Here is a 23,920-nt window from a genome sequence, read left to right on the forward strand (position 1 = left end):
GGGAGTAAGAATGAAGAACAGGAAGCTTGTCTTGAACCTGAACACTCACGGCTCCACTCAGGTGAGGAAGATCCAAGTCCTGCTGAAGCTTTGTGTCTGAATGTTTGTGTGTGTAAGGATTCCTTGCAGGAGGAGGGCTTCCACAACTCCACAGTGTGAAACTACGCAGTTGATTGACAGAGAAAAAACGGTTGAATTAAGCTCTTCTTTGATTTTACGGAACATTGACTTCTGCAAATGTGACCTTAAATTCAAATTGATTTGATCTTAAATGCAGGAGATTTTATCTACCTTCCAGGCAAATATGCTCCATATGTTAAATACCAGTAAACATAGTTAACTTCTCCACTGTCTATGAATGGAATACAGAACAGCTTTTCTGTAAAGACCAGATTCTCCCTTAGCAGCAGAAGATTTAAAAGGTCACAACTGGTAATGATCAGTTGAAAACAAGGGCTTCCCTGAGAGCTGTTAGAGTTTGCATTTCCAGTAGGTCCTAAAGTCCTTATTGAAAAATTCAGGTGAAATGGCTCCTTGTGGATTTTTTTTTTTTTTTTTTTTTTTTTTTTTTTTTTTTTTTTTTTTTTGTCCTGGTGATGATTCTTTCTACTTTGCCTTATGATGGTGAACCAGAAAACTTGAATGCTGTTTTTCAGACATATCATCAAAATTCAGGTATTTCCTCTGAGAAACTGCCACAAGTTCAGTATTTTAACTGACCACTGCTGCAAGGAGTTAGGAAATAACTTTTAATTAGTTATCTCATAATTGCTTCCTGTATGTTTTTTTTTTTTTATTTTTCTTAAAGGATATTGTACTACTTGACACCTGAAGAAGATTTCTTCAACAATTTTGGCTACTTATTTGTTATGCAGCCCTCTGATATTGTTCTGGATAGCCTCTATTTTTAGCTCTTGGATCATACATCTTGGGGAAGGAGAGTGATTCTATTCTCTCTCCCAAAGATAGATTGCCCCTGAGTGCCAAAAGCTGGCAATGGAAAAAAACAAAAACAGCAGCAAAGTGCTCATGGCAGAAGACTTGATGGAAGCTTTAGGGGACTAATTCTGATATGTTTACTTTATTTTCTTTTTAATGGGTTGTCAGCTGAGGAGAACAAACAGCTCTTCCTGCATCCAGAAGCATAAGCATTTATTGGTCTAGATAAAGCACAGAGAAGAAAAATTGTTCAGGGTGTACTATAAGTCATCACCATGTCTCTTCAGGTAAAATGCCAAAGTATTTCTGCTGCACAGTTTTCACTGTGCTGCTGTGTGCAGCACAGACTGGTACCAGAATGTACCATGACCACTGGAACAATGCAGAGTTGAATATTGAATACAACCTCTGAATCTCACCCTGCAAGAGCCACTCAGGTGAAAGCATTGCTGATATCATTAACAGAAAAAGCAGCTCCCTTGGGAATGATATGTGTGCACTTTCAGGAGAGGAGTACACACTCTCATGCACATTCAGAGCCCAGCTGAAGCTGGGAGGGGTTTGGAGAGGTTTAAAGAGTCAGGGATTGCAGTATCTCAACTCTGACAGACCTACACAGCGAAGCTCTACTGTCTTCATGCTATTAAACCTTCCTCTGCAAAAAGAACTGCTATATTTTCCTGCTCACAAAACATACCACCAGTAAAGCCTTGATTTTTTTATACTGGCACTGGATCGAACAAATGGTACACATGGAAATCACTTTCATAACTTTTCAGGGTAAGGACCTTAGTAAAAATATAGGGAATTGTTTTTAAAATGCCTGTGAAAGAAAACCACATGGATACTGTTTAGCTGTGTTTCAGAATGTTGTCAGTAAAAGTGCAAAATTACATTTCCCCATGCCACACTGGATGTGTCTGGTAAATGTACTGCTGAGCTGACATTCAGTGTCCTTGCAATGAATCAAGTCTATGTCTTTACAGAACCTGGGGTTTACAGCACTACCCTGAGTTTATAGCTGAGGGTAGTCATAAAGATCCATGTTTCTTTTATGTATTTCAAATAGATTTGAACCATAAGCCTTTCTTTGCAAAAAATTCTCTAGAAAGTAACCCTCCTAATCACCTTGTATATTCTGGACTTGGACCTCCGTTCCCTCAATAGGTTTCATTACAACTGCACCTGTGTTGCTGTATAAAACTGCCCAGAGGGAGACCAGAATGGCAGATAAATCTCATTTCCCAAAATGACTGTTTTTCTGGTCAGCTTTGGTGTGGTTCTCTTGAACCGGCCAGTCTTGAAACTTGTGGTCACTGGTTCTTTTTATGACCACCAGTATTGTGCATGGACAAACACTCTGCGCTGCCTTTAGCTATCTGATGTGCCTTTGTGGTGACAATGACATTAACCCCAAAGGCAACCCAAGGACATTTCCAGATTGTCACTTCTTGAGCAAACAGGTTTTGATGATCCTGGTGCCAGGCTCTCAGAAGAAGCAATGGAGATGCCAGGGGTCAGCATAAAGGGGATCCAGGGAATTGCTGGAACCCTGTCAGACACAGGGAGAATACAGCCAACAGGGATCAGCCAAACCAAAAACTGGCTGGGTAACTCTTGAATTCCACTGTTTTAGGGATGTAAAAAAGGAAAGATTGCCATTTTATCAACAGCATGTCCAATAATTCCAGTTTCAGATTCTGCTCAGGCATAATCATTCATCTATATCTGTTAATGACATTTTAATTGCATATCCTTATCTCATAAATATGGAAATATTTGTATGTAGTAATATGTGCTAAAGAACACATTGAATTTCAGTTTGCTATCAATTTCAGTTTGCTATTTATATACAGCATATGGATTTCAGTTTTCCCTTGACACTGGCATTGTTGAAATAACCACTTGATCTATTAAATTTTTTGAGTAGCTCTTTAAATTATAAATAGTGCCCAGTTGTTTATTTCAAGTGCTTTCAGTACTCCAAATGTGGTTTAATTGTATTTGAAAACTGCCAAATATCAATGGAGATCAATCCCATCCCATTGATCTGTTTATGCAGTTAAACATGTAGAATATCAGATTCAGGCTCTAACATATTTAAATACTCCTCTATTGATCAGCTGCTGCCATGATCCAGCACAGATGATGGCATAGATGATTACAGGAAACTGCCTGCTCTGGTTTGCTCAACTGATACCTCCATGTTTCAAAAGGCATCATGGAAAAACTGACCCACAGCTCAAAACCAGAGGGTGAGTCAGATGGACACACTGACCATGAAAAGGCTGACCAGGAAATACTAACCTGCTTGCCATATAAAAATGTTTAATATCCATGGAAAGACTTTAGCACGTGATGTAGAAAAAACCCACAAAGTGAAAAGAAAAGTACATTAAAATCCTGTACCTTTCTGCCTTAATGAGACAAGAGATGTGCTAGGGACCTCAGACAAGCTTTGCTCCCTCCCAAAAGCAGACAAATACCCTCCAGGGCTGCTTGTCCAGCTACAGGATAAAGGTCAAAACTTATGATGCATAACTGTCTTCTTTAGAACATACGCCAGGAAAATGTAGTAATGCCAGATCTTGCAATGGTGGTACTTCATTGATTTGGATGAGTGTGTGATCCTGATTAGAGAGGTCTACAAGCAAGAGAAAAATACTTTACTTCAACCCAAAACACACACAAAGAGATTTTCTAGAGCTAAGTAAATGCCCCTTTTATTTGTTGGCTCTTTTGATCATCCATGAAAAGGCTGACCAGGAAACACTAACCTGTTGTATTTGTAGTTCAAAACTAACAGGGCACTGAAGGAGTGAATAGGTAAGGACAAAGTGTTTGTTCCCAATACCATATACTGATCAGGGCCAGGTATCAGAGGAAAATCACTCTCCAGCCAGTGGTGAGGCTTCAATGGAGCAGTCAGTTCTGTGTTGGCATCTCTCTGTCAGCAGAGGGGAAGGAATCTCTCAGACATCCAGACATCCAGAGAGTCAAATGAAAGCTGCAAAAGGCAGAAGAACACGAGGGTTTAGATCTTGGGAAAAGAGGAAAAGTGGGATGGATTAAAAACCAAATTGCTCTAAAGGATTAGCAGAGCCTTTCTGGGTAGGAAGGAAAAAGGAATGTCATTAATAGTTCCATAAATGCCCCATGCATGTGACAATACTGGAGAGAGAGGAGTGATGATGGTCCTCCCATTCCTAAGCACAAGGCCTAAGAAGAAAACCAGCATTGCTGTAGATCAAAGAGCAGAGTTCAGGCAGTTCAATAGCTCTTTCTGAGAGCTGAATGCTTTATTTCTTTGGTTTCTTTTGAAATTCCAGCTAGCTGTGTAATACACTACGGTGAGAACAAAAAACAAATACATATAAATTTTTCTGTGGTATTTCAGGTGAGTAAAATGCTTGGAATGCAACCACCCATCATTATTATTATTGTGCTTTGTCTGCTACTTAAGGTAAGAAATTGTCCTTGTCAAATTTTCTTCAAAACTGACCCTTGCTTCAAGCCTTAAGTAAACAGCCTTCTCTGGGAAAGCTGCACGTGGTACTGTCATTATCAATCAGATAGGTACCTTTTCCTGAATTGTACACAAGACAGTGTTTGAACAAAGTCTAAATGTATTTCAACTTCTCTTCACAGTCCAAAATAAGACTCAATCTAGTTTAAAGTAACTTACATACCTGCTATGACATCCTATAAACTGGTCCTGAAATTAATTCAGATAGTCTCAGATATGAAGTAAAATAATTTTTCATAATTAGAGAGAATTATTCTGTTTACAATGAGTTTTGAGGACATTACTGCATCTGCTTTAGACACAGCACTCCACAGTTGATGACAGTCTTTGGCAGGATTTAAATATCTTAGCAGCTGCTGAAAATTAATTTTATCAGATATACAATACCAAAAGTATTTTGTACATTAAAATATGGAAAAAGGAAAAGTAAAACTGTGTTGAGTTTAGAAGACTTTCTTCTTATCAGGAGTCAAGCACTGCAGGCAATGCACTGCTGGTAGCAACAACTTGAACCAGCACTCATCAATATTTCTAAATTACTAAGAAGAATCTAGTTAATCATTAGTTTCTTTACACCTTCTGGCAACCTTGCAAAGATTGCTATGAGTTAATATAAATCCCATAAAGTTCAAAAATGTCCTATGACTACTGGAACTTTGTGGGAAACACTAATTACCAACCTAGGGGTTACACTACAGAAGGTTTGTTGAAGTACCTTGGTATCTGCATGTGACTGACAGCGTGATGAATGATGATTGCTGGGCTGGCTTTGAACAAGCATTCTTCCTCCAGCAAAGTCAAACAGACCTTGCAGAGGAAGTTACAGAATTTACATTCTCTTAGGGCAACGGAGAGATTAAAATCCATATGCCAAGACTTGAAAACTTGGAATCCAGCTTCAGGAGTGGATGATTCTTGTCGAGAGAATCTCCCTGGAGCTCTCTTGTCACTGCTATATACTGGCTAAAGACTCTGATACCCCTGTGCTCACAGGCAGAGATGTTGCCAGCAAGCCCATGGAGGAGAGATGGTGCCCTATCCTGTCTGCCAGGGAAATGCAAAATACCTGCCCAGGATTGGTATAAATAATATTTGACTGTGTGTGCTCAGGAGATTCTTTGCTGAGAGCTTCAAAGCGGGCAGAGAGCAGTAAATGTTGTCTTTGTATGTGTGAATTTGAAAGCCTGTTAAAATTCACCATTTATGTTTAAAGGCTTAACATTCACATGATCCCTCTTCTTAACACAGCCAATACACATCATAGCATTCATTCATAAATGCAAGTAGACTGTCATAGAAACTGGAAAAAATAAGGATGAAAGAGGGTAAAATATGCAGGAAGCTATCCTATCCCCCTATGGCCTGAAATTTGCTCAGGGTATTATACATGTGATTAGCAACTGTCTGTCAACCAAAGGAAAAAACTCGGAAAATTTAAGGAGGATATGGTTTTTACTGATGATGCAGTAGTCAAATAATAATGAAATATAAAAAGCAGCATTGTAAATTTCAGCCTGAAAACTGAAGTCTTTGAAGACAGGGAAAATAAGTGGCAAGATTATTCTCTCTTTTGTTTGTTGGCATATCTGCTAAGACTTGCTTCATAATAGGTTAACATTTCAAATGTAAAGCCAAGTCTATCAATTGTGTTGTTGTGGTCTGATTATCAGGACCAAAATGAGACACATTTATCTTTAAAAATACCTCTAAGAGTGTTAAACATATGTGTGTATATAAAAGTATAGAGGAGTTTGATGAGGCAATAGTATTGATTATGAGTGGACATGGGCTAATACACATAAAGATGGGTGTGCAATACACATGTGCAGAGAGAAGAGTTAAGCACTGCCACAACCATTCTTTCTGCAGTCCTAGAGCTGACATTTCCTAATATAAATGCAATCTTCACTTTCACTATTAAAATAGGACTCAATATGGAATATACAGTAGTGGATACAAATAAATGCCTACACATACACATGCTGTACATGTATACAAGGCTTGACTCAAAATACTTTGGATTCGGTAAACTTGTTTTAGTGGGGCCATAGCAAATAAATGTGCTGTTCTTAATATAAATTTGCAACTTTAAATTTTAATGTGCTTTAAAAAATTAATAAACATTTTAATTTAGTATCTCTAATAGGAGATATTTTACAATTTCACATGTAAGTTTCATAAGCCAGACATTCATCATAACCATGTATAATTTCATCTCTTGGCCAGAGGATTTTCTGGATTTATGTGCAGGATAAACTCTATTCATACCTTGCATTCTTAAGATGCCACTCAGAATACCTCATAGTGGATTCACAGTTACTGCTGTTTCTTTAGGCTTCACACTATTTATTTCAAAAATACAGTGAAACTTCTTAGGAGAAGGAAAATTACATTTAATCTCTTTATGACCAGGTATATGAATCAGTTTACCTGCATTTGTTCCATTAAAGAAATGTAACAGCTTAGTTTCAAAAGATCAGTAACTTCTGAACACTCTTGATTCTCTTTCTTGTCTGTAGCTGAGAAAGAGTAGAGACCACTCAGTTCTCAGCAGTAAAGTGGTTCCCTCTACTCAGCTAATTTCCCCACACACTCTGTAGTTCACTGGTGACATATGTCCAATGCTTCCCCAGGTTTAAAAGAAAAGGAACTCACATTTTGCCAAAGAAGAGCCAAGACCACAGAGGAGATGAAATATAAGATAAAGTAGTAACATTGCAGTGGAGTGAACCCAAATGGCACCTTGATTTTTTAAAGTGACATATTACAGACATAAACCTGAGTTGGAGAGATCAAATCTGTATCAGCAGCAAGAGCTAAGCTCTCCAGAATTTAGCAGGGCTCAGATCTCCTGGCTGGGCTCGCTCCTATCCTTCTATGAGACAAAAATGTCATAGGAAACTCTAGCAAGAACATGTATTTTCAGCTCCATGATTTGATTAATATTGGTGGAGCACTTTCAAGATTACTCATATTGCATAGCATACATTTTTCTCGACGAATATTCAATCCACTTTTATACTGACTTTTATCACATTCAGGAATGCACAAATACTATGCTTTATATACATTCCATCATCCTGTGCATACCCTTTGTTTATGTATCTGTAATAGCAATGTCCCTCAGACAGTTTTATGGCAATAAAGCAAATGGCCAGTAGAACTGAATGTAAGTTAGAATGAAAAATTATTTTACCATCCAGAAAACATGGGCATATTCAAACACTTCCTATCAGGCACGGTCATCAGGAGTGCATTAGTTGTTGTAGGTCAAGATCATGGAGATTGTTCCATCATTTTTTCAATTTATGTAATTTTCCATACCTGAGAATGTTACCTCACTCTAATTTACCAATACAGATCCAGCATCTTTTCTACAGTCAACTTACAGTGAGTCATACCTGCTCATATAAATACATAGCTATAGTACTAAAACACGAAAAAGAATATAAATACCTCACATAAGGAAAATAGATTAGTACTTAATTTCACAGTGTTGGGCTCAATAGACCAAGGTTTTCAGAGAAGCACAGTTATAGATTAGTTACGCCCATTTTGGTCCTATAAAATTTTAAGCATTTTATTTTCATTATTACTTTCTAAGGATAACTCCAGACACCCAAGTTTGCCAGTGTGATTTCATTAGTAGAATTTCATTCATTGGTAGCATTTGAACTGATAGCTCTGAAAACAGAGAGAATAGAAGTGCTCTTGCTGGGAAGGAAGCGTCTGAGGGCAAAGGAGGATGAAGTATCTGCTGCTTTTTTCTCTGGATGCCACTGCAAAGTTTTAGCCATGGACTGCCACAGAGGACCTTATGATAGCTTTCACAAGAACAGTTCAATGCATTTCACTTAGTTGTCACATTTTTGAAAAACACCGTAGTGCAATGGCAGTGGTGTGGAATAGAAGTTGAATTTCACTGTAGAGATAGCTACACTTCAGTGGTGGGTGAAGTGATCCCAGCAGACTTTGTAAAGCACTTTGGGATTTTTACAGATGAAAGGTGCTATATAAATGTCAGGTATTGTTATACACCACTTAGGAAAAATGTTCCCATTTATTCCTCTGGATTTACTGTTGAGCATTTAGAGATAATCGTCATTGCTGATAATAACACTAAGAATAATATCTTGAACACTGCAGACTGTGCAGATTGTTCTGTAGCAGGAGGTCGCATACTGATAAGAAGGAGGAATTTTTTGACAATGTGATTATAGAGAACAAGCTATTTTTCATATTATATGGTCAAAGTGCAACAGTCAGAGTTATTTACATGGCTGCATCATTTACAGCCCAGGATTATTGAAAAGACTCAGCTGAAAGGTAAGCTGCTTTCGTGACGATATTTAAAACAGCATTGTACAACAGCACCCTGTAGAAGGGTCATTTGTTTTACTGTATTACCTCTCTATACTTGTCTAAGTTCTACTCATTCATTTTATTAATAGATTTTATTTAAATGCATGACGGATGTTTCTAGCAATGCTTACCCAAGCACTGATTAGAATTTGTTAGAGGTATTCTAGTGTTTATCCTAACATGAGCACCTTTGGATTTTGTTGCTTTGTTTAGGGTTGGGGGGGGGGGTTATGCTTATTTTTAGCCTAACAGAGTTCCAAATGTAGTTCAGCACTGATTTTAACAGGGGTGTAAAAGGCAGACGGCTTTTGCCAGGTAGATGAGTAATTTCAGCAGTGCACTAACAGATCAAATGGTCTTTACAGTACTGGAAAACAATCCTGCCCCAGAAATTCTCTCAACTGAGTAACACCTGAATATAAAGAAACTCACATTTCCCCTTCCTCTTCTGCTTCCCAGTCTCTCAGATTTCTGTCTTCCAGTTGGGGTATCTCATTAACCTGCAGGCTCTATCCCTGCCTCATTATCTTTTCCTGAACATCTGAGGGAGGCAGAAGTGAGGCTGTATTAACCCACTGATTGCTGCTGACCGAGTGATGCCCCTGAGCCCTTTTGGAAGCAGCTTTGGCTGAATAAAAGGATGTGGTCCAGGACTGACTACTGGATAAGTATAGGAGTAATCTACAGTGGGGATTCCTTTTATTAAAACCTTGGCAAAACCTTTGTGTGGAAGGGAGCTGAGTCTATCTCTGAGGAAGGCATGCAATCTTCTCTGCTATTCCCAATGTCCTTCAGTACAGAAACTGTAAAAGCATTAAAATACACAGAACTACCTTCTCTCCTTCGTGCTAGCCAGCAAGGGCACTTTCCCAGATAATCCAGAAAAATTACCCCCTGAAGAAAGACTAAATGCTAATGTTGCTGAGATTCCTTTTACAGTCCCATACCCCTTTCAAAAAAGCCACATGAGAGCTCAGTGCCTACATCAGCATGTATCCAGTATCTGCAGGATTGTAGTCACGGCTCTATGTATCCTATGCAAATTCCCAGAAATTCCCAGTCTTCCTAGAGTATTGACATTTACACCCACCTTCAGAGCGCTGTTCAGCATTATCACAGAAGATCAGAGTGCAGCTTGGAGGCCAGTGTAATCATAAGTTGACTATGCCAGTGTATTTACTCTAGATAATAGAGTTTATTTCTTCTTATACTTCCTTTCTGCTGCTTTTGGTCTCTCCCTGTGGAAGTTTAACCACTGACTATCATGGGAGGAAGAAAAACCTCAAAATTCTGGAAAAAGTGTGATAGATTTTTCCCACACATGAAGTAAAATCAGCCAAATAGCAGGAACAGAGATTAGCATGTATAGATTAAGAGGAGTAACACAAGATGCTACATGTTCCATGGGCTAAGCAAAAATTAACACCAATTATATGTGCTTAAAAGACTTACATAAAAGAAGGCATTTTTAAATGAAAAATCTAGAATGAAACCTGTGAAATACTTCTGCAGGTAGTCAGACGTGACTTAAGACATGAGGAAAGACATTGCTACAACCTCACAAAGCTTAAGGTTTGTTCCAACAGTATCATAAATCCTCCTCACACACAGAGTACAGGAGAAACCAAAAGCATGGAATGTCTTTCATGGAGTATCTACTCTTTTCAAGTGAAGTAATATTCTTAAGTATATAGTCAAATAAACATAGACATAGAGTAGGGCATGTGCTTATCATATGATTGGTGATAGATCCACCTAACTCTTCCCAGAGATTTCTTTATGGAAACCACCAAAGAACCTCTGTAATTTAATCACTGGCTGCTGCAACTGGCTGACTGCCTGTTAATTGCTTGGACAATACCCAAATTGTCAGACCAAAAGACCACCCAGTGATTCATTGGGCTGTCACTTCATATAACCAAAGCAACAAATATAAGAAAGGGTGCCTGAAATGAGTCTTTACTTGTGATGTCTTCTGGTATTTTCTCAGTATTCAATCCATTAAAATTGTTCTTCAACTTCTTTAAAAAGCTTGAAATGTTATTGCTGCAAATCTCAAGTTCCTAAGAAGCAGTTATACTCCAAAGTGATTCTGCAAACATATCTCTAAGGAAAGCCTGTTTGGTAGTTCTAGGAGTTGCTATATGGTATTACTCGGGTGATTTTGCTCCTTAAGCCTAGTAAGTTTGGGCACAGTTAAAGAAAATCTACCAACATTTTTATTATGGAATTTTGCTTTTGTATTAACTTACAAAATGCCATGACTGTTCTTTCATATATCCTTCCAAAACCACTCCAATGTACAACACAGAGATAACACTAACACAGTGACAGTTATTTTAAGTTCCTAGGTGCTTTTAAAACAAATTTTCATTATAGATCATGAATAATTAGCACTAATATGAATTCTAAATATATGTTTGGTTGCAATGCATAGAACTGTCTCATAACTACAGAGTATATTAGCAGTGAGGTAGAGGGAAAAGACATTGAAAAGATATTTTTTATTACTTAAGCAGTGGCATAATTTGAAAATATAGGGGAAAAAAGTGGATTTAGGAGACCTTGAAACAGCTTTTTGACAAATACCTGCTCAGTGGAATGAAATCTAAGATTGATTCAATGGATGCTATGAAGTGAGAAGCAAAACCCATCAAATCTTCAAACTATATCCTAAAAGCAGCAAAAATATATTTGCTCTCAGCATTCATTAGTCTGGAAGACATTTAAGAAGAGAAGTGCTTTCCCCATTACCAATGTCCAAGGCATTGTACTCAACAAGTGTAGGAGACACAAAAGCTGGGTACTCCAGTGCTTTGATACAACACGTGTCCAGTTGCTGCTCTTTTCTCATCACTCATCTACTTTTACCGTTGTCACACATTCTATCAGCCAAGAATTCCCGCTTTCCCTGTGTAAATCCTTTGCCTGAAGCAATAGTTAAGGAGTGCTGTCACTCCAGGATATGTATCTTGACACCTGTACCATGTTTTGGTTATAGCCCCATCAGACAGTAGAGGATTGTTTGGTCAGAGCCCATCCACTGAGTGCAGTGTGAAGCCGTGACAGACCCTCTCATGAGGAATCCTGGCCTCTGCAGACTGCCTGACAAACAACTGGATGATCCCCTGTGCCAAGGGTTACCATTCACACAACACAACAAGGGCATCAGAGGGATATCAGTTCCTTTTCTCTCCCAGCTTCTGCAGAAGGTTAGAAGAGACCTGCCCAAATCTGCAGCAGTGGCAGTTGGATGAGGGTGGCTCAGTGCCACAGTCTGCCCACTTTCCCAGTTACTTTAGCAGATGCCATAGTCAGTGTGGATTAAACTTCCACCCAGTGTATCCTCAGATAGGACTCTGTGGAATGAGATATGCTGTCCTTTGGATATTTCATCTCCCCTTCAGCTGCCACTGGTTTAGCAGTATTGAGGGAGGTAGTGCTGATCTACTTTGTATGACAGCTCACCATAACACTGCTGTTTGCCCCCAGCATTTCAACAGTATTTTCTAGTTCAAGGCACTGCCATCATTATGCTTTCTTGTGCTAGTTTTCCCTCTGTGCATAGTTACATGTGCAACACCTGCTTTTATCTCTGAGGGCCTGGAGATGATCCCACAAAGTCTCCCTGAGGTTTCAGCTGATGTTGCAGAGACTAAGACTGCTGGACAGCTTTGATTATGGGTCTCAGTTTTGTTGCTTCTCTTTCAAAATCTCTCTACTTCTTAGCCAAACTAAATGTCAGTGCAGACAGTTCTACACTACACAAGTAGAAAGATATTTGCACCTTCAAAATGTGGGGGTTTTCCCCAGATAATTCATGATAATTTCTATAAAGAACTGCAATTAGTAGAACCTGTAGCACAAAATCCTACACTGTGTATCCAACTACCTTTATCTGTCCTTCCTCTTTGTATCTTTGACAAGGATGTCCACAGTCAACAGCTTTCCTGCCCAGGCCTGCTGCTCATTCTGCAAGGAAATAAAATTTTGAACTTTCAAAAACATCCTGTGTGTCCTGCAACCTAGTGCAGTAGGAAGAATTCTAGAAATTTAATATACAGGGGAAAAAACCCAAAACATAGAAAAAAATAATAGTGTTAATTATATTAATACAGACAGATTTTACTTACTGTCTTTTAAACACTGATATTACAAAGTTAAAAGCTTCTCTAGGGGCACATGTTACTAAACTGATATGCACCTTTAAAGTAATCAGGCTTTCAGTTCAGTCTCAGCAAAAATATTCTTAAACGTGTTGGTTTTTTTTTTTTAACAAACTCAAGAAAAAGCTGAAGTGAATTTCAAGGCTTGAGTGCTGCTGCCATCTACATGGCAGGAAGACTATAAACCAAAACAAACAACAAAAATCTGTATGTTACATTTACTGGTCAGAACTGTAAGCCTGCAGATCAGTGTGATGATAGCAAATACAGTTCTGAAACTGAAGAGAATCTTTTACTACCCCGAATTTCTGTGTGGAAAATTCATGATGATTTAGGATATGATTTCCCCACATCCATATTATCAATAAGATCACACACTATTTAGATAAAATTTAAAACTAAATATGGAAAATATCACCATTTTACTAGTTTTGGATATTGTTAATATTTTTTTGATGAGTTATATGCTTTCAAATGCGAAAAAAAATAAAAAGAAAGAAAATTTGCCAGTTGATGTAAAACTGGAGGGACTAATGTACTTAATGAAACAACATTTACTACTTATATATACTAATTACTCCAGTGAGGCTATTTTTACAACTGTCTTACTGAGAGTATTGCAGAAGAAGAAAACCAGTTTTTACTGCTATATTTGCATGGCACAATGTAAATTCAGGCAGCACAACTAAAGAAAAAGATAAATGTAATTAAATTTGTACTGCTAATAAATTTTGTCAAATGCACAGTCTGCTCTAAAAAAACTTTGCAGATGTTGTGTTAAGTTTCATAATCTTCTACACTGTTTAGCAACTCACAGTGCTTCACCTTGGCAGCTCTGTTTGTACTCACCCATCACAGCCACATCCATCGAAGGCGGAGCAGGTGTTCTTGCTGTGTACACGCCTGTCCCACAGCACAGCTCTCAGACACACTTCAGACTTTCCAGCAGGTGTCATTCAAGAAACAAACTTCCCATGGGCCTCAGTAACACAATATCAGGTTATTGTGTAAATTTTATTCTGCATCCAAGTTCAGAACTACTTCTCCAAAAGTAAAATTCATGAATTTTCAGTTTGGGGATCTATGAGTTCAAATGATACCCCAACTCAAATGCTAATGGCTATGCTAAGATCTTTGTCTAGCAGTTCAGACTACATACTCATGAGGAGGGAAAAAGGGGAAGACCATCCTTGAAATTTCTCAGCTTGAAAATCCTTTTCTCATCCAAGAAGTACGGCCTGCAAAATCCAGCAGAAATATCCCTTGCATGAAGCAGGACTTTGTCTTCACAGATCTCCCATCACGGATGTGGGTGCAATGCTACTCAGCATTGGCACAATGACTCTGGGATTTGTGCTGGAGCTCACTGTCTGTCTGGCTTCAGAGAACTTACTCGTTCAAAATTAGCACAATCCTGGGCAGAGCTAATGCTGCTTACTGAACTGTCCCCATCTTTTCTGAATTTCAACACTTCAGTTCAGTCAGACTTGCAAAACCATTTCCCTTGCTAAGCTGCTGCTCTTTGGAGCTTGTAGCCCCATTGCACAGTGGTTTTGGTAGTGTCTTTTTATTTCAAACACTGAACCTCATCAGTCCCATGCCAATGGGCTTTGAGAACATCTTTCATTGGATTAGGGAAGGGCAGTACTCCACAAAGTACAACTCCAAAATGGAAGCAGTTTATTACAATGATCAAATTTAAAATATGTAAAAGGGCACAAGAGATTTCAAAATACAATTTCTGGATTGGAGACATAAATGAACAGTTCAAACTTTAGGCAGGTTTCCAGACAGGAATCTAAGTCAGTGACCATCCAGTATGACCAGTTAGACCAAGTACCAATTATTCAGAAACTCAAAGTCCCTCAAATAAAAGAGATGCTGAGTAGTTTTGATTCATCTTATACTAAAGCAGTAAGTACCTTTAAATTTTTTAATAATATAAGAATTATGCATGTAATGTAAAAAATGTTTAGAGGATTTGAAAGCCAAAAGTCTGTGTTTAAGACCCATGCACAGCACCATAAACTTCAATTTCATGCTAATTTTTGTGTGAACTGTCCCACATTTTCACTTTGGATTGTTTGTTCCTCCCCTGGTCTTTGCACTGAGGCCAGTGCTTGCCTTGGCACAGCCTGGGCACACAAGCAGTAGTGCCAACATAAGTGAGGAGACACAGAAGCCTGAGGCTGGAGTGGGGAGAAATCCCCCTGACTGTGAAACCACACTTTGAGCCATACAGGTCATTGGACTCCATCACTTCTGTATGGAAAAAAATCCAACCAACACCAAAACACCACATTCTTTATGCAGTTTATGTATTCATGATTTTTTTTTTTACTCCATATTTAAAATTTAAACACTACTCAAAAATCTTAGCACACTATTTCTTTTGACAGATTCTTTCAGAGTAACACAGTAGAAAAATACATTCTTAATTGTCTTGGGACTTTGTTGTAAACTCCATCTCCATAAGCATGAATGCAGAGGTACATCAGACCACATTCATATAAAATGCTTCTTCAGTTTGGCTTACAAGAAACTATTGAAGGAAGTTCATCTGTATTTGTGGACTCAGCTCTGAAATTGTCACTTTGTTGCAAAAAGATTTTTCTGAGTGAGTTCATTGTGAGCACATATTATAAAGTTGGTTGTTTGAAAGACATCCAGAAGACAGGGGGAATATATTTGCTTTACTGAGAAATAAATGTACCTAATAAAAAAGTTCCTGCCTTACCTTACTGATCCTGTAATGATAATAGCACAAAGCACGCACAAGCATGTGCCAAACACCGATCATCACTGCACAAACCATTCCAGAGGGCTGGCAGTATTGGCAGGCTGCTGATGTGCACTGCTTTGCAGAATTAAAGACAAGCAATCAAATATCATGTTGCACAAATGTAATTGCTACTACAGCATTACTGGGTGTTATGGACAATGCCAATTCCTTGAGCTATGAGACCTCCTTGAACACATTCCATTTCTGAACTGTCTAGATGAAAGAGTTTTCAAACGATTTGTTATCTTGGCCCAAGTGAGCAGATGCTGATGCAAAGCAGTGATGCTTATGTGAACTTTTTATGTGCATGGAAGGAACTGCTGCAACAACTGGATATGGTTGTTTATATGGAAGAGGAGCAAAGGAGGGAGATGGGTCCATCCTTTGTCTGCAATTTGTTCGACTGCCCGCAAGGTTCCTGTAGGGCTACTAAGTTCATGGAGATACATTTACAACTTTATTTATACCTTCTTGATGTTTGCTACTCCCATTCAGCCATGAAAGTTAAGAGGAGGATATATGTCAGCTAAAAAAAATGTTCTGCTCATCAGTGTTGTGCAAGTATAAATACATCAATGATATTATTCCACACATCCAGTACAAGAAATGCAGAATGAAGCCGTAGCACTCAATATTCAGTCACCATAATTCAAATACAACCACATATAAACAAAGCTTATATTTTAGAGAGAAAAAATGCCTTCTATGAAAAAAGAAAGTTGTTTCCAAAAATAGAAAATGTGTTAAAACCACTGACTTTTCTGCCCAAAGATGCCATTTTTCTGCATGGTATTCACAGTCACAGAAAAAATAACATTAATTATCTTTATTTCTCTGGATTGCAGCCAATTTGAATTACATATTCTCTAGTTGAATAACACTGGGATACGTCTCACTATGCCCTTCCACTAGCCAGTGTGTCAGAAGACTGTACACTGTACTGCACTGAGGGACATGGACTTAGAGGATACAAAAAAAATCAGAACGAAGAAGCTTTCATGTCTGCTTCATTCAAACCATATTGTGGCAACAGAAACCAGGTTTTGTCACTCCTGCAGCCATGACAACTCCCCACAAGAAAAAAACAGATTAATTGCCAGAGAATCTTTCCACAGTGAAGAAATCTCCACTCTCTTAGTTAAGGGATCTTATGGCTAACGTGACAATCAGAAGGGATAAATCAGACCAGGATTTTCACCATAAGGTACAGGTCCATAAGGCACATACTCAAGACCCTTTGTCTTCAGCAGCACTCCAACTGCTGGCAACAAAGAAAGTGAGCTTACTGCTCTGAGCAGCCATTATTTGTCAAACCAGCTTAGTCCCACAGGATATAAGGTGATAATGGGTCTAATCAGCCACATATATCCTACAAATACAACAATTTTTTTAAAGAAAAAAAAAAGTAGTAAAAAAGGTGTAGCTGCTTTTCCCAATAAACACAAATTGATATTAATTAATTATATAATTTCAGAAGAGGACCCCAATGAGCTTCCCCAGTTCCATACTGGCACTTTATTTCTACGGATGATGGTAATGGCAGTATTTAAAGAAAGGAAAATTTGCATCCTAGGGCTGACCAAATTTGTTATCTATTTCACATTCTCTACTGTGCATAGATCATTCTTAGTATTTTAGTTATTTCTAAATATTCCATGTTTAATCCAAATTGTGAATTTTTCTTTTCAGTGAAAACAGATTTTCTAATTATTTGAAACGCATTTGGTTTTGCTCAGTATTAAAATGCTATTGGTAAGAAAAGCCAGAAGAAAGGAGAGAAAAATTTAAATTTGTCTGTAAAACAATACTAAAATTGGTAAAATTGTTTAATGGCAATTAAAGTTGTAAAGATCACCACATAAACAAGTGAAGATAGCTCAAAAATGAAGAGCTGATAGTTTCTATATCCAAACTACTCAAAATTAGTTGAATACATGTAAATCTATTAGAGATGGAAGTATGAATTGAAACCAATAAATCAGCCAAAAGAAGCTGATCTTTTGGAAGGTATTTCCTCTGAAAATGAATTTGTTAAAGGTACCACAATAAATACAAAAAGCCATTTCATGTCCACCACACCATATACGTCCTATTTCTTGGCTGTCCTTCTACATCTTCTAATTCTTTCATCTCAGTGGGTTTTTTCTAACACACCTTACAGGAGCACACCTTAGATATCCAGGGATGTGGCTTCATGTCATCTGGAAAAGAAATGCATGATTTCTAAATGATTTACTATTTGAGGCTTAATGATTTTACAATATGAGTAATAGCTGAGACTCTATTACTAAAATATATATTTTACAGTCTTTTTATACAGTAACAACTTTATTATTTTTGTAAGAAATAAAAACTTTCAGCACCCTCATATTAGTGTTAAAAGGCCCAGAAATCTACCCCCAGAAGATTGTTCACATTATAACTGATATACCACAGGAAGCAATATGCAACCCGAAACAGCTCAAGAGAATGTATGGCACTTCTCAAACTCTTCTCTGGCACAGATTTCTGCTTTTTCCTTTCTTTGTTTAAAAGAAAGTACTCCAGTGGACCAGCAGAAAGATAATTTCCATTTTAAATTAATAGGGTTTATTTTCCTCTGCAAAAATAATTGTCAATTATATATATTTTCTCTTAGCAGAAATAATCCTACAATAGCTGTAAATAGAGGAAATGTTATATAAATATTTAAATCCCGTCCAGGCATTTTAGAATTCCACAGAAAAGCTTTCGATCACCGTTTGTTTCCTTCATGAGTTCTTTTGAGATTACAGAAGTTTAATTTGCTATTTAAAAAAACTGCAAAACCTAAAGCTACAGAAAAATCACAAATCAAACTAAAACATATGAGTCATGATTCTAGTAACCCAAAACACTGATAGGATATGACACTACATCCACTGCAGTGAAATTATGATGAATTCATCCATGCCTAGGCTGGAAATTCCAGAACATCCTTCTGGAATATTTCCTGGGGACTGAAATTTTTATACAGTCCCTGGGCCATCGGTGCCTGTGACCAGTGGGCTGCCCCTACATTGCATCTTCCTCCTGCTTCATTCATCCTCACCAGCAACAGCCTCCAGCACCCCATTCCCAGGTCAGTCCTCATTTACTGCTTTTCATGAGGATGCAAACACAGAAAATACGGACTTTCTAGGGTGTTTGTACCTGGAAATTTACCAAATATGTACTTTTATATTCCGGCTGTGTTCTGACCAACAGCCATAGAGGTGACAGAAGGCTCATTTAAAAAAAACAAAAACAACCTCTTCAAGTGGATGGAACTTGGAGCTGGTAGTGAATATTTGATGCAGTAATTGTAACATGCCTGATAACAAGATAGTCACACTTTAGTGCTGTATTTTTAAGCACAGTGTGGCTAATCGTTGTTCATACATTTTATTTCTATTTGCTGCAGTTCTGCCTCTCACACACTGTATTTTGGGGGGCAGTCAGAAACCTTTCTCATCTCTGTGCAAGGTCTCTAAACAGGACAAGCAATTAAGCAAGACTGTGAAAATTGCTGGATTTCCCCTATAATCTATTATGCAACTGGAATTACATTCTGTCCTGAATAGTGAAAAATTGAAGACAAATAAAATTTAATATGTGCAATGGGTTTGGAATGAAGGCATGGGAGAGATCATGAGCTGCAGAAGGGACCAGGCAGAGACCGTCTGATACTTAAGGCCATAAGCATATAGGGGTTTTAACTGTTTATGTGGTTTCTATCCAAAAGATGGGAAACACTGTACTTCCCATCTACAGCTTCCAATTCAGTCTTCCATTAGTGAGGCTCAGCTTCCCTCCATTACCATGTGAAGTAATAGTCTATTTCCTACTCTACTGCAATGTGTCTTTTGGGGAAAATAGAGGCAAGAGGCATCTGTGTCTACATGGTTTCTTGTGACTTCAGCTCAAATCTATTCCTCTTCCCACAGGAGCTGCACTTGCAGAACCCTCCTTAGTGGGACTGCCCCACATATAAAAGCTAAGATACCTCAAGCTGTGTTTAGTCCTGCTACAATCCTCTTAGATTTTGACTAACAAAATTCAGACATTTTCAATCCCTTAGAAAGCATTTCAAGCAACTCCCTTTGGACAAGATGATCTGCATCTGGGGGTATAATTTTCCACCACTGTTTGTACAAGAAAAGTCAGGTGAATAGCTCAGACCTAGAAGTCTAACTAACACATCCATGGACACTCACTTTCAGATTCCTTTTCAGTTTCCTTAAATGTGGAAAATTTGTCTGGTAAAATGGAAAACTTCTGGGAGTATTTATTTAAAGAAAGAAGCACTTCAAAGGATAGTGTATTCTTTATGGGAGATTGATATGATTTCAAAGTCAAGTTCTAAAGAAAACTGTTGCAATTCTTATCTGATTATTACGTTCAAGGCCAGAGCAGAGAGAAGTTTGAAAAGCCAAGGCTTTGCATGTCAAACAGGAGTAGTCCTCAGCATGTGGGGAAAAATGGCAGTGATAAACCTACTATTAGGCATCTGGGAGAGAAGCCCAGCATCTCCTCTGTGTGGGGCCTAAAATAGACATGAGCCACTATCACAGATAATGGCAGGCCTGTAGCCACATGAAGGGAGAAAACTAAAATCCATTTCATTTAGACAAGAAACTGCAGTCTGATATTTACCTGTGTCCATCACTTGTGAAAAGTATTTACTGTGAATTATCCAAGAGAAAAGTGCAGGGTGAGGGGTTTCATTACCTATCTGAGAGTAGTTCAGATCACACTTTAAACACAAGAAATCACAGGTAAATCTTGGATTGGTGTCTTGGTAGTCAAATGGATTCCTGCTATTCATCTGAGTATCTGCCTCCTACACTTGCAGGAGGCCGACATGCAGAGCAGTGAGAACATGTGCAGACGCAGAAAATGTGAAAGTAAAACAAACAGTAAAAACAAAAGCTTCATGTGATTTTGAAAACAAAGATCACTTTGAAAAAAAAAGCTCATTCTAATGTCAAAGGAAGAGACTGGACGTTTCACCACCAAAAAACACAACGTACAGATAGATGTTCTAAAGGCTGTTCTACAGCCTTCCTGAATCTGGTAGAAAGTCGTAATAATAACTCTTTCTAGGAATAGTAGAAATTCCTTCGAGATATATTGTCATATTTTCACCTTTGCTCATCAGAAGAGATAATAAAATAAATATATCTCTTAACATCACTTTTGCACCTATGACAATATCTTGTAAGTGAAGCACAAGAGACTCTTTATAGATATATTAGTAAGAACTTATAGATTAAGTTTGTAAGTCTGCCCAGACTTCAAATATGTGTGAGAGAGATTCCTAGTCCCAGGTTTCACCAAACCAAATGCTGACTCCCAACCATTCTCAGGTTCCATGATTTGAAGTTAAAGCACCTGAGAAAATCACAGCAACTGAATGTCATATTATTGTTTCAATGTTTGCTACTAAAAGTAATGGTAAGCTTTAAGTAAATGTATTGTGTTACCAAATCTTCCTTTCAAACAAGCACTTCTGTCAGAAGTGTCTTAATTTCTTATCACAGAATTTCATCCGCACAAGGAGCAATAAATAATTCATGTTCCTAGCTCTTTGTTGTGTGTCCCTGAACTGCACAGAGCTGGAAGGCTGACAGCTGTGTCAGGACAAGCACCAAAGATCTGACATGACAAGTGACTAACAAGTTTCTTTCAGTCTATAGTGAAAGAAGACAATGGCATAAAGTGCAAAAACGAAATCCTGAAACAAAATGAAACTGTTTCTTTCTCTTTCCCTAAGTGTTTGCTATGAGCTTATTTCCGACCCATAACCTCTGGTCATTTTATAGTAACTGCCCACCCCCTTTACTCCTCACATTCGCCTGGCCATTTACGCCTGTCCACGGATCAATATGAGCAATTCTTGGAGAAATACGATGTCTCCATGACAACCAAGCCACAATTCTCAGTGGAAAGCAGTGAGACCAGTAGTGAAATCTCCTGAGGTTTTCAGACCTATAAGACAAGATGTCTTAAAATGCAGGAACGGACAGAAACAAAAGCCAGAGTAATTCATTGTTTATTACTAGTTTAATGATGTCAGATGGACCGATTGGAACTCAGTTTTTAAGTTTGGATGCTTTATCAACATGTATTTTTGCCAGTCAATATTCACCTCCTGACAGGCTTTTATTCTTTCAATTACTTCATAGAGATATGCAGAGTGAAGAATTGGATATGTAAGTTCCCATCCAACAGGTACACTTTGCCAGAGAGAATTAATTTAAGGTTTTAATGTTTTAGTGTTATCTTTAAGGTACAATAATTCTCCCTGAACACTGTAGTGCCACCTTGCTTCAATCCTTTCTCACTTCAAAACTGATCACATCTTGGAAAATCTGTATTTTGCCCCATAATTGCTGTTGAAGAGACTACAGACAATTTCTGAAGGAGATACTAAACACTACAGATTGTCAAACCTAGCTCCTTTCTGAGTAGATTATCTATTTCTTTCTAATCTCATGCTGGTTTGTGCTGGACAGCATTGAGTTCAAGTCTGTGTGGCTTTAAAATGAATAGAGATTTACAATTCATTGGTTTCAATTATTGTAACATATACTGCTGTTCATTTCCCTGGAAAAGATGAAAAGGGAATGTAGTTCAAATCAGGTATATGACAGTAGTTGAACTCCCAAGGAATCTTGGAAGAGTGGAGTGTGCTGAAATATAATCCCCAGACATGGGTCCTATCCGGGTTCTGAGATGACTTAGGGGACCTGACATGGATTTCAGACTGCACCCTTGACTGAAAATTAAATCTCAGCAGTGTTCCTTGGGGAAGGATCAGGGGACTGTTGGCAGCTGCCCCCTGTCAGCACAGGCTGCAAGATTTGGAAATCTCTTAACTAAGCTGACAGGCCACAGAGACGATGAATCAAAAATATGATACACGGATCAGCACACAAAGATGCAGGAGGGTACAGTGAAACCAGATAAAGCAGGAAGGAAAATATCAAGTGAAGAAAGATGTTTAACTCTTTCACTAATGAGGACTATGTGCAGGTTATGTGTGTGGTGTATATGAGTCAAGCTCACAGTTTGCTTAAAAGATCTTAGTATTTAGTCGCACAGAATGTTTTTAATCAGCTGTGACTCAATACAATTATATTTAATTGTTTCCTTTTGGGATTCATTTAATAAATTTTGTAGATGTTCCATAACGAGAAAGATAATGAAACTACATGAAGATAAATCTTTCGGATACCAAAAAGGATGCACTTTATGGATGTTCCTGTATTTAGCTGAATCAATGTTAAGAGTCATTAAAATGAAATAATGATTGTGAGCTGATTTAAAGGAAAGAATCAAGCTATTTAATGCCACCAATTTGCTTTCCTCCAGAGATACAGTGTTTGAGTGTCCGCTGCTGCATTCACCTGCAGTATATACAGTACTTCTAATTTTTCATAATCTCACGCTACCTTCAACGGGTCAGACACTGTACATATATTAAGTAAGCAGTGTAGTCCAAAAGTAATTATAATGAAGTAGTAGTGTCAGCTTTCTTTTTGGTCATAAAGCCTTTATCCTTTCTAAGACCTGAATTCCTGATGAAAGAGGAAAGGATAACAGCTCCACACTGTGACCCCTGGAGGTGACCATTAATTTGACATTGCAGCTGCTAAAAAGGAAGCAGCATTACAATGTGCTTTTTTTACAAACCCAAAAGCTGTGTCAGATTTATCACTTGATACTTGGTGGCTGTCTTTAAATGCCTCTCACCTGGACTCTCAGACTCTTCCAAGACACATCTGTCAGGCGTATCCTCCACATCTTGGAAGTTTGCCGAGTTGGAGCTCTTGTCATGCTTCAGCACACTGACTGGAGCAATAAAGAATAAAAACACAGGGAGGGAGAAATGTAATGTATGCAAAAATCAACACTTCCTCGTTTTCTGCAGAGCCTTCAATGCTGAAGACATAATTTGTAAACACAAATAATAGATTAAAAAAACCCAGAAACACAAACTACTTATATAGAACCACAGGACGATTGAAAAACCTGTAGACAAGAAAGTATGCATGGCAAAGTTTGAGACATCAGATTAAATGAGGTGCCTTTGAAGTAAAAAAAACCATTTTTTTCTTAGAGAATCTTAAAATAATAAAATAA

General features: G+C 38.0%; 1 protein-coding gene and 1 long non-coding RNA gene across 2 annotated transcripts in view; one reads left to right on the forward strand and one right to left on the reverse strand.

The window, feature by feature from the left end:
- LOC136367092 (uncharacterized) overlaps positions 1-23,920 on the forward strand; it is a 195,987-nt gene that overhangs the window by 149,434 nt on the left and 22,633 nt on the right. The window lies entirely within an intron of this gene.
- WDR72 (WD repeat domain 72) overlaps positions 17,683-23,920 on the reverse strand; it is a 93,079-nt gene continuing 86,841 nt past the window's right edge. Inside the window, exons 18-19 of the mRNA XM_066328472.1 lie at positions 23,531-23,629; positions 17,683-17,976 (exon numbers count right to left, since the gene is read on the reverse strand). Coding sequence (XP_066184569.1) covers positions 17,921-17,976; positions 23,531-23,629 — 155 coding nt within the window. The 3' untranslated portion in view covers positions 17,683-17,920. The remainder of the gene's footprint in view (positions 17,977-23,530; positions 23,630-23,920) is intronic.

This window comes from Sylvia atricapilla, chromosome 13 (genome assembly GCF_009819655.1).
Source record: "Sylvia atricapilla isolate bSylAtr1 chromosome 13, bSylAtr1.pri, whole genome shotgun sequence".
NCBI classification, from domain to species: domain Eukaryota; kingdom Metazoa; phylum Chordata; class Aves; order Passeriformes; family Sylviidae; genus Sylvia; species Sylvia atricapilla.